This window comes from Mya arenaria, chromosome 4 (assembly GCF_026914265.1).
Source record: "Mya arenaria isolate MELC-2E11 chromosome 4, ASM2691426v1".
In the NCBI taxonomy this organism is placed as follows: domain Eukaryota; kingdom Metazoa; phylum Mollusca; class Bivalvia; order Myida; family Myidae; genus Mya; species Mya arenaria.
Genome location: NC_069125.1, coordinates 14,083,827 through 14,095,804, shown reverse-complemented (window position 1 = coordinate 14,095,804; position 11,978 = coordinate 14,083,827). Strand labels below are relative to the sequence as shown.

Sequence of the window (11,978 nt, the reverse complement as noted above, 5' to 3'; positions counted from 1 at the left end):
TGGTCCATATTTGGAATGACTCAGGTTGCCCGGGTGTATGTTGTGGGCAAGGGGGGGAGGGCGTTCTAGACGTGTTGAACTTTTGTTGCGTGTTGCGTTTGGTAACGGCAGTGGGCGAGTCGACTATGGTGGTCAAGAAGCGTTACGTCGGTTGCATTAGCGGCTTGACTGCGGTTTCCATGGTGACGTTACCTAGGTGAGTAGGTTTTATCCGGCGTGGAGGCGTCGGTGGTCATCTGGTAATGGTGACGCAATGGACGTTCGTCACTTCAACTTAGGACGACAATTGATAATCTGAAGAAAAAATATGATCGTTACTGACGTAAGCAATTAAACAAATCGGACTTCGGTTTCGGAATTCGGAATAGAGCACACAAATAAAACTCTTTCAAAAATAAATCAACTAAATATACAAATAACATCTTTCCCATATGTGAATTTTGAACGATATTTCCCCAAAAATCAAGTTTAAAGATCCACAAGCGAAAACGCAACGAGACACTTGATTTTTGACCATTTAAGAATAATTTGTGTACAATGAACATTTCTTTAACAAAATTCAAAAGCAATACAAGAAAAACACACAACCGATAGAAACGTTACATTATATCGTCAAGCAAAATACTTATAAACAATGATAAACACAAAATTTACCTTCAATAAGGAAATTTAGTCCAGGTAAAAAAATGGCCACTGCTTTGTCTAGGTTCCCGCCTTCTAAGTGACCAATGAACAAGTACAGCTGACATATCTTACTCTGATTGTACACATTCCCCGGGGCTAGAAGGCATTGTTTGGCATTGTTCGAATACAATATATATTTTCACGCTCTGGTTTTAGTGATTTGTGGTGTCCGGGTGGGGCGCACTGCTAGTTTTTATTTTGTGCTGGCGGGGCGTGTGATTATTTTTTGTTTTGATAATATGTGCTGTCCTGGTGGGACGCGCTGTTAGTTTTTCTTCTGTCCTAGTGGGACGTACAGCTAGTTTTTGTTTTGTATGTTTTTTGCTGTCCTGGTGGGGCGCCTAATAGTTTTTCTCCCCTCTTGGAGGGGCGTACCGCTAGTTTTTGTTTTGAAAGTTTTTGCTGTCCTGGTGGGGCGCACTGTTAGTTTTTCTCCCCTCCTTGTGGGGCTTACCGCTAGTTTTTGCTGTCCTGGTGGGGCGCACTGTTAGTTTTTCTTTCCTCCTTCTAGGGCGTACCGCTAGTTTTTGTTTTGAAAGTTTTTGCTGTCCTGGTGGGGCGCACTGTTAGTTTTTCTCCCCTCCTTGTGGGGCTTACCTCTAGTTTTTGCTGTCCTGGTGGGGCGCACTGTTAGTTTTTCTTTCCTCCTTCTAGGGCGTACCGCTAGTTTTTGTTTTGAAAGTTTTTGCTGTCCTGGTGGGGTGCACTATTAGTTTTTCTCCCCTCCTTGTGGGGCGTACCGCTAGTTTTTGCTGTCCTGGTGGGGCGCACTGTTAGTTTTTCTTTCCTCCTACTAGGGCGTACCGCTAGTTTTTGTTTTGAAAGTTTTTGCTGTCCTGGTGGGGTGCACTGTTAGTTTTTCTCCCCTCCTTGTGGGGCGTACCGCTAGTTTTTGCTGTCCTGGTGGGGCGCACTGTTAGTTTTTCTTTCCTCCTTGTGGGGCGTACCGCTAGTTTTTGCTGTCCTGGTGGGGCGCACTGTTAGTTTTTCTCCCCTCCTTGTGGGGCGTACCGCTAGTTTTTGCTGTCCTGGTGGGGCGCACTGTTAGTTTTTCTCCCCTCCTTGTGGGGCGTACCGCTAGTTTTTGCTGTCCTGGTGGGGTGCACTGTTAGTTTTTCTCCCCTCCTTGTGGGGCGTACCGCTAGTTTTTGTTTTGAAAGTTTTTGCTGTCCTGGTGGGGCACACTGCTAGTCTTTCTATTGTCCTGGCGGGGCGTATGATAAGTTTTTATTCTGAAAGTTTTTGCTGTCCTGGTGGGGCGCACTGATAGTCTTTCTGTTTTCCTAGCGGGGCGTATGATAAGTTTTTGTTCTGATAGTTTTTGCTGTCAGGATGGTGTGTGTTGATAGTTTTTATATATTCTGTCCTGTTGATAGTTTTTATATATTCTGTCCTCTTTGTTACATTTTTTTTGTTCTGATAGTTTTTATTCTGTCGTGGCGGGATATACGGATTGTTTCGTTTTGATATTTTGTCCTGTCAATGCGGGTTTATTGTGAGTCTTTGCTCTGTCATGATGAAGCGTACAACTATTTCCTTTGTTTTATCGTGGTGCGTACGATTAGGTTTTGTTTTTATAGTTCTTGCTGTCCTGATGGGACGTACAGATATATTTTAATCTGATAATTTGTGATGATCTTGTGTGGTATATGGTTAGTTTCTTTTATCTGATGGCTTGTGCTGTCCTGGAGGAAAGTACAATTAGTTGTTGCTCGACTAGTTTGTGCTGTCCTGGCGAGGCTTTCGGTAAGGTTTCGTTCTGATAGTTGTCCTGTTGTGGCGTACTGTTAGTTTTTGTTCTGATAGTTTGTTCTGATAGTTTGTGCTGATAGTTCGTGCTATCCTGCAAGGGCCAACGGTCATATTTTGTTCTGAATACTTTAGGAGTCCCGGCGGAGTGTATTGTTCTTTTTGTTATGATATTTACATGCTGTCTTGGCGGGGCGTACATTTATTTTTCTATGATTATTTTGATGTCCTGGCAGGGTGTATTGCTGCCATCTGTTTTGTCCTCGCGGGGTAGGGTTAGTTTTCGTTCTCATAGTATGTGCTGTCCTGGCGGGGCGTACGGTTAGTTTCCGTTCTCAAAGTATGTGCTGGCGGTTAGTTTTGTTCTGATAGTATGTGCTGTCCTGGCGGGGCGGACGGTTAGTTTTTTTCTGATAGTATGTGATGTCCTGGCGGGGCGGACAGTTAGTTTTGTTCTGAAAGTATGTGCTGTCCTGGCGGGGCGGACGGTTAGTTTTTTCTGATAGTATGTGATGTCCTGGCGGGGCGGACAGTTAGTTTTGTTCTGAAAGTATGTGCTGTCCTGGCGGGGCGGACAGTTAGTTTTGTTCTGAAAGTATGTGCTGTCCTGGTGGGGCGTACGGTTAGTTTCCGTTCTCATAGTATGTGCTGGCGGTTAGTTTTGTTCTGAAAGTATGTGCTGTCCTGGCGGGGCGTACGGTTAGTTTCCGTTCTCATAGTATGTGCTGGCGGTTAGTTTTGTTCTGATAGTATGTGATGTCCTGGCGGGGCGGACAGTTAGTTTTGCTCTGAAAGTATGTGCTGTCCTGGTAGGGCGTACGGTTAGTTTTAGTTCTGATAGTATGTGATGTCCTAGCGGGGCGAACAGTTAGTTTTGTTCTGATAGTATGTGCTGTCCTGGTGGGGCGAACAGTTAGTTTTGTTCTGAAAGTATGTGCTGTCATGGCGGGGCGGACGGTTAGTTTTTTCTTATAGTATGTGATGTCCTGGCGGGGCGGACAATTAGTTTTGCTCTGAAAGTATGTGCTGTCCTGTCGGTGCGTACGGTTAGTTTTGTTCTGATAATTATGTGCTTTCCTGGCGGGGCGTACGGTGAGTTTTGTTCTGATAGTACGTGCTGTCCTGGCGGGGCGTACGGTTAGTTTTCGTTCTGACAGTATTTGCTGTCATGGCGGGGCGTTCGGTTAGTTTTCGTTCTGATATGATGTGCTGTCATGGCGGGGCGTACGGTGAGTTTTGTTCTGATAGTATGATAAGTATGTGCTGTCATGGCGGGGCGTACGAATAGTTTTCGTTCTGATAGTTATGTGCTGTCCTGGCGGGGCGTACAGTGAGTTTTGTTCTGATAGTATGTGCTGTCATGGCGGGGTGGACGGTTAGTTTTGTTCTGAAAGTATGTGATGTCCTGGCGGGGCGGACGGTTAGTCTTCGTGCTGATAGTATGTGTTGTCCTGGCGGGGCGAATGGTTAGTTTTGTTCTGGTAGTATGTGTTGTCCTGGCGGGGCGAACGGTTAGTTTTCGTGCTGATAGTATGTGTTGTCCTGGCGGGGCGAACGGTTAGTTTTGTTCTGATAGTATGTGTTGTCCTGGCGGGGCGAACGGTTAGCTTTGTTCTTATAGTTTGTGCTGTCCAGGCATGGCAAACGTTCAGATTCAGATTTATCCTGAAAGTATTGTTATCCTGGCGGATATTACGGTTAGCTTTTATTTCCATAGTTCAGCTGTCCTGGCGGTACGGTTACTTCTTTTTTCGATAGTTCATGCTGTCCTAATTACGCGTACGGTTAGGTTTTGTTCTTATATTGTGTTCTGCCCTGGTTGGGCGTACCACTAGGTTTTGTTAAGATAGTTTGTTCTGTTCGGAACCGGTGTAGTTACAGTATACATGCATTTGATTTTAAACGTCATACCATTTTTAAAAATGTGTTTCTAGCATTAAGATTGTATTCCCAATAGCGTTTTGAAAGTGATATTTGTAATTATTAAAAAATGTTGAACATTAACTAAGAATTCCATTAAGTTTGTGGAAAGATATTACAACTACTGAATGAACATCTAATTGATTTAGTTTGTGAGGGTATTTCAAACTCTAGAAAGAAAATGGAATATAATTTTGAATCATAACTTTCTCCCAATAGATGCTGTTTAGGTTCGAGAAGCACAAGCACTCAGAAATATTTGTCGTGGAAATGGGTCAATTCACTATGAAACATAGAGGAAAAGTACTTCTTACAACTATTCAGCCATCTCCGTTAAGCTCGGGATAGACAATCGTTACAACTCGGCAGTCTTCGGCAAGCGCGTGATCGACAGATAAGCGAGTGTGGGAAGGTCCACTCAACAGCCGATAACTGTTTGTGTTGACACAGGAATAAATTTCCGCATGTTTAAAAACAGTTTTGTTTTTGAAAAATGATAGTTAATTAAGCACGGTTGTATACAACGCTTATCATTTGGATACCGTGTTATATGTCAGTATAAAATCGATTGAAATATTGGTTTTCTTTGTGTCAGCTCAGAACAAAATAATTTACTTCCTTATTACAAAATAAACAGAAGGGATATAATTACAATCTATTGAAACTAGTTTGTGAGTCTTTTTTAACTCAAGAGAGAAAATGGCATCTTATTTTGAATCATCAATTCAGAGGGGCTGTGACTTCGTCCATGATTTTTCTTGCTCTCCTTGTGAAGAGAACGGATTTAACACAGAAGCTTACCATTTTTGTACTCAATGCACAAAATATTACTGCCAAAACTGTGTTTCAAAACATAACGGATTATACCAGAAGCACGCGGTGCTCAGTCGGATGGACGTAAAGAAATGGGAGGCGGCCCCAGAGGTGATGGACGCCATAAAGAGATGCGATATGCACCCTGAGGAGGCGCTGAAGCTGGTATGTGGTGACCATGATCAGCTGTGCTGTCACGTGTGCGTCGCTGTGGACCATAGGTATGTAAGAAAACACGTCACGTTAAAGGCGAAAAACATAGGTTGATGCAAGCAAGAATATATTTTTTTTTATATAAATGAATATGTTTAACTCATTTGACATATACATGTAGTGATATAAACAAAACAAAACAAAGCTTATAATGTATGTACATTTTTAAAATATAAGCCTTTATACATGTATATGGTGTTTTAATTAAAAGCTATGTGGCCAACTATCCCCCAGTTAAAAAAGCGCCAAAATATCACTTATTTTTTCTGATAGTATAACAATATATATAAAAGTACGTTATTTTCAACTAGCATAACCGTGTAGTGATAATGTCCCTTCAATATACACCCCGCAGACTTTTCTCGAACCAGCCACATATGTATACGACTGAGTGATATAATGACGGCTAGTACTGCTGCTGCTACTGCTGCCATTACCGCCACCATCTGCTGCTGCTGCTGCTAATCATCCTCATACTACTACTATTATTTTTATTATTATTATTATTATTATTATTATTATTATTATTATTATTATTATGCCCCCCTTCGAAGAAGAGAGGTATATTGCTTTGCACATGTCGGTCGGTCGGTCGGTCGGTCGGTCCGTTTGAAGACTAAAGCCTGTCCGAGTGATAACTTAACAGTTCCTGGACGTATAGTCATCATACTTAACATGAAGGTTGTGCCTGAGGAGTAGATAACCCCTATTGATTTAAGGGCTCATCGGGTCAAAGGTCAAGGTCACAGTCATCTTTAATGATAACATAATTTTAAAGCTTGTCCAAATGATAACTCAACAATGCCTAGACCCATGTTCATCAAACTTGATATGAAAGTTGGGCCTGACCAGTAGATGACCCCTATTGATTTTGGGGGGTCACAGTGACCGTAAATGCATACATTCGTTTGAGTTATAACTCGACATTGCCTGCACCAATGGCCCTCAAACTTGATTTTGAGTTTGGGCCTGACCATAAGATGACCCCTATTGATTTAAGGGGTCATTAGGCCAAAAGTCAAGGTCACAGTGACCTTGAATGATAAAAGGTTGACCGAGTGATAACTCAATGCCTGCACCCATGGCCTTCAAACTTGACTTGACCTGACCAGTAGATGACCCCTATTGATTTAAGGGGTCAAATGTCAATGTCACAGTGACCGTAAATGCAAACATTCGTTTGAGTTATAACTCGAATATGCCTGCACCCATGGCCCCCAAACTTGACTTGGAATTCGCGCCTGACCAGAAGATGACCCCTATTAATTTAAGGGGTCATTGAGCAAAAGGTGAAGGTCACAGTGACCTTGAATGATAAAAGGTTTTTTGAGTGATTACTCAACAATGCCTGCATCTATGTCTTCAAACTTGACTTGGAGGTTGGGCCTGACCAGTAGATGACCCCTATGGATGTTAGGGGTCATTTGGCCGAAGATCAACGTCACAGTGACCTTGAATGATAACAAGGTTGTCCTACTAATAACTCAACAATGCTTGCACACATGGCCCTCAAACTTGACTTGGAGGTTGGACCTGACCAATAGATGACCCCTATTAATATTAGGGGTCAAAGGTCAATATCACAGTGACCGTGAATGTAAAAAAATGTTTGAGTTAAAACTCGACAATGCCTGCACCCATGGCACTCAAACTTGACTTGGAGTTTGCGTCTGACCTGTAGATGACCCCTTATGATTTTATGTTCAATGGGTCAAAGATCAATACCAGAGTGACCTGTGTGATAACTTGACAATGCCTGCACCTATGGCCCTTTAACTTGACATTCAGGTTTTTGGTGACCAGCTGATGACTCCTATGGATTTTGAAGTCATTGAGTCAAAGGTCATGGTCATAACACACTCTATCCCTTGAATGGTCATAATCTTAAAACTGCCTCAGCGGCATCGAATGGCGCTCAGGGGGGGGGGGGGGGGCAAACATCTCTTGTAATTATTATTATTATTATGATTATTATTATTATTATTATTATTATTATTATTATTATTATTTTTATTAATATTATTATTATAATTATCAATAATGATATTATTATTTTTAGTAGTAGTAGTAATAGTAGTAGTAGTAGAAGTAGTAGTAGTAGTAGTAGTAGTAGTAGTAGTAGTAGTAGTAGTAGTAGTAGTAATAGTAGTAGTAGTAGTAGTAGTAGTAGTAGTAGTAGTAGTAGTAGTAGTAGTAGTAGTAGTAGTAGTAGTTTTATTAAACTGCAATTATTAAAAAAAAAAAAAAATTTTTTTTATTATTACATTTTGATTATCAAACTATCAGCAATGTCAACAAAACCTGTTATAAGTGAGGTTCTCTTGTTTACTACCATGGTGGTCAATCATATATTCACAGTTTAAAACTGAAGAATAGAATCCAATTTTTCCCAGGTGGGAATAATATGATCTGGGAAAAATAAGGTCTTACAAAGCTTGCATCAAATTTTAAACAGTTTTCTATAACATTGTCGCATATAAGCAATGTCATAATTATACAGTTTATGCAGATCTGATTATAACTGTTTCAAAACTGCTTTGTTTCAGACAATGCTCCAAAATCCAACACATTCCAGACGTAGCAAAAGGTATTCATAAAAATATTGAGTTTCAACAAATTCCAAAGAAGATAGCTGAACTTCATAAACAGCTCGAGAAGATGAAAGAAGCACGATTGGTGAATACGACATCTCTGAAAAAGACGCGGGCAGCCATTTCTGATGAAATTAAAAGCATACGTAAACAGATCAACGAAATCCTTGACAAGATTGAGAAAACAACTTTACAGGATTTGGACAGAATGATAGCTACACTTGAAAAATCAATAAAGAAAGATATAGAAACTTGTGATAAAATGACAATCGAACTGCAAAACATAATTGCCGCTTTCAAACCCAAAGCAAAATCAAGTGAGTCAAAATCATATATTGCGTACAGAAAGAGCCAGGATATGATTTCACAAGCAAACGATCATATTCGTGACATGTCGATCAAAAAGTGTTACAATGTAACATTTCAGCCCAACAACCTTATAGCAGAACATTTAACTTCAGTAAAGAAGTTTGGGGTGCTTGAAGAACAAATTGTACAGACCAAACAGCCAAAAGATCCACTCACCGATCCAAACCACGTATTCAGAGTTGCAGAGTTCAAGAAGTACAACTTGAAGATCAACGACGAAGAGGATTGCTTTATCGATAGCGTATGTGAATTGCCTGATGGAGAGGTTATCATAGCAGACACCCTCAACTGTAAAGTAAAACTGCTGGACAAGGAGTACAGGGTTATCGACCACTGTGATACCGATGGTATTCCACAGGACGTGTGCCATATTGCCGGAAATGAAGTGGCCGTTTGTGTTAACAAGTATCGTGATGATAAATATGAACTTCATTTCATTAATGCTTCGAACGGGAAAATTGTCGCTACAAAGAAGTTAAGTTTCACACATGAATGTATTGCCGCGACTCATTATGCTGGCCAGCTTTACATCTCCTCCGGTTGCGCCCTGTACGTCTACACGATGTCGGGACAGAAGGTAAAGAAGCTGTATGAGGACAACTCGTGGTATAATACGGTGCAGAAATGCGTCATCAGTAACGACGGGAAGAGGATCTACATCACAAACTGCGATGCTGATGAACTGATCACCCTGGACAACAACGGCAACAAGCTGGCCTCACTCACTGGCCCCGACATATTTGCACCTAGAGTACACGTGGCACCTGCTGGACAAGTGTTTGTCTGCTGCTTAAACTCCAACACAGTGCTGCAGGCCACGCTGGCAAGAGAAAAGGATGGAGTAAACGGACCGAGCGATTTATTCTTCAGCAGCCGCACTCCTCTCTGCTTGTTGTTGGATGGAACAACACCTTTTTTGTTATGAAGTTGATTTAATATTATAACTTAACCATGTCTGTTTGGTACTAAATGTCCCTAGTGGATATTTGTTGTAAATAATGTTGTCTAATAGTGAATAAGACATTTAACATTTCAAACCTATGAAGAAGAGACTGATGTATATATTTTTCAGCAGCCGCACTTCCTCTCTAATTGTCAGCGAATGGGAAAGCAACTTGTTATCCATTAATTTAACTACTTGTATCTTAACAAGCATCGTCGACCTTCTTCCTATCTTACAGACCTTCCTTTTTGTTTCAAAGTTCATTGCAGTTTTGTTATTAATCACATGTTTAACCTTGTTTCCTTTTTATATTATATAACTATCACGTATTTTTACTATATAATACACGTGTAATGTAACGATTTAACTCCGCACGTTTCTACACAATTTAATTGCAAACAATAATTGCTGAATTATTAATACGGTCTTGAAGAGCCCTCTTACATTAACATGTGTGCAACGGACTACTTCCTTTCTTTGCCAGAGTTATGGACATAATTTTTATATATATATATATATATATATATATATATATATATATATATATATATATATATATATATATATATATATATATATATAATATTATTTTTTTTTGGGGGGGGGGGGAGGGGGGCTCAACTGATCAAAGTTTTGATGGAATGAGGGTTTAAATGTAAGTATCTGCATTTCACGCACACATAAGGTTACTTGATTCACTAGGTGTTATTTGGTATACATAAGGTTACTTAATTCACTTACTTGGTGTACATGAGGTTACTTGATTCACTTGGGGTTACTTGGTGTACATGAGGTTACTTGATTCACTTGGGGTTACTTGGTGTACATGAGGTCACTTGGTGTACATGAATTATTTGGTGTACATACGGTTACTTGATTTACTTAGGGTTACTTGGTGTACTTAAGGTCACTAGATTCACTTGGGGTTACTTGTTGTACATGAGGTTACTTGGTGCACATTACATGAGGTAAATTGTTGTACACGTGGTAGCTTGGTGTGCATGAGGTAGCTTGGTGTACACAAGGTGACTTGGGGTACATAGTGATATTTGCCACACATAAGATTACTTGGAGTACATGAGGTGGATTGGTAGACTTATCTTGTTAATGATTAGTTCACAAGTGGATCTTTCTTCCAAAATATAGTTTGTTGGGGGCGCGTGAAATTTACGCTACAACACATTGTTATGTGTCTCGCAAATCGGCCAATTCACGATATAATTTATAAGAAAAGTATTTAGTGTTGTTTGACCCCAACTACTAGGCCATCTCCAGCAAGCTCGGGATCATAAGGAACATCCTGAAATTTTCCATGGAAAACAACCTATGATGTATATGGACGGTTAACAATGTCCGAAATGTTTACATTTAACTACGCTTCAAACAGATCGCGTAATAATTTCAATATAGCAGGAAAAATCATAATGACTTTAAATACCATATGGAATTCAAATTATTTATGCAATAATACACTTCACGGGCAATCAATTCAAAATTAGACATACAAAGTACACATTAAAACACTACACTTAATTGATACTTTTATAGTGTTTTTTTTATACAGTTCAGTATTTCAATAGCAAAGGTCGATTTATATGAACCGTTTACCAAACAACTGAAGTCATGGAACGGGATAGATATAATGTGACCCGCATCTGGACATAAGAAATATAAAATGATGCCATTTTACTTACCTCTCAAATGTTAAGGATTATGGCATCCTTTTCATGCTTTTGGTGCATTTGCACAACTTCATACATTTGGCTACATTAATTAAGCAGCCTTATGCATAACTCTGTACATATTTTACGTAGAGATTTCTTAATTCCTTCATTTGTAATGATACAAGATATGAATCTGACAGGGATGCCGCGAATTTGTATTGCATGTTTAAGTTTATGTCGTTTATTCCATGTACTTACGGTAAATGAATTCAGATGATAATGAATATTAGTGTCCTGTTGAGAATTGTTTATATTTATATGTTAAATCTTTATCAGGAAGTTTTGAATTATTTGTCAACTATACGTTGTTTTTTTCATATAAATCCAATATGGCCGCCGCTGTTTCTGCTACAGCGGGGTTGGCCGTTTTGGGGCCGTTTATTGGCCGATGGCAAAGTGTCATGACGAGACTTGGCCGTTTCTTGGCCGAAAACGGGTCGCACTGTTTTAACACCGACCAGAAAACGACCCGGCCAATTTTCGGCCCATTTTCGGCCAGTTTATGGCCAAATCCCTGGAAATTGTTAGGAGTTGGCATTCTGTATTAGGTTTTCATTGAGGCAAGCCGCATTTTTAGTTTTATTTGATTATTTTATAAACTTTGATTTTTTGGGAAAATGTTTGATAACTTTACAAAGAATTAAAATGAATAACATTTATTCTGCGGCTGTCAATTGATTTTCTACGAAATTGGAACATTTTGGCATTAATTTAGATTTAGAAACTTGATTTAAGACATTTTGAAATTGCTGACACTTTGGGTAAATTGAGACACGCAACCAAAATTTGTAATTTGTAAGTTGTAATTTTATTTCGCCAAATAAAAAAAAACTTGAAATGTTCGAGCCGCATTCTTTCTGCAACCTGACGACACCCCCTAACAGCTGTGGCGCAACAATAACTAAACAACTTCACCATCGATCGGCCGATTGTTGGAAATCACTGAAAAGCCTAGCAGACATATTAATATCA

At 39.8% G+C, this 11,978-nt stretch overlaps 1 protein-coding gene across 1 annotated transcript; it reads left to right on the top strand.

Annotated features, from left to right (window-relative positions):
* The first annotated feature begins 4,758 nt into the window (after window positions 1–4,758).
* On the top strand, window positions 4,759–9,766 carry LOC128232338 (uncharacterized). Its single transcript, XM_052945839.1, has 2 exons — window positions 4,759–5,387; window positions 7,926–9,766. The coding sequence occupies exons 1-2, from the start codon at window positions 5,053–5,055 to the stop codon at window positions 9,262–9,264; spliced, it is 1,674 nt and encodes a 557-aa protein (XP_052801799.1). The 5' UTR covers window positions 4,759–5,052; the 3' UTR covers window positions 9,265–9,766.
* Window positions 9,767–11,978: the final 2,212 nt, after the last annotated feature.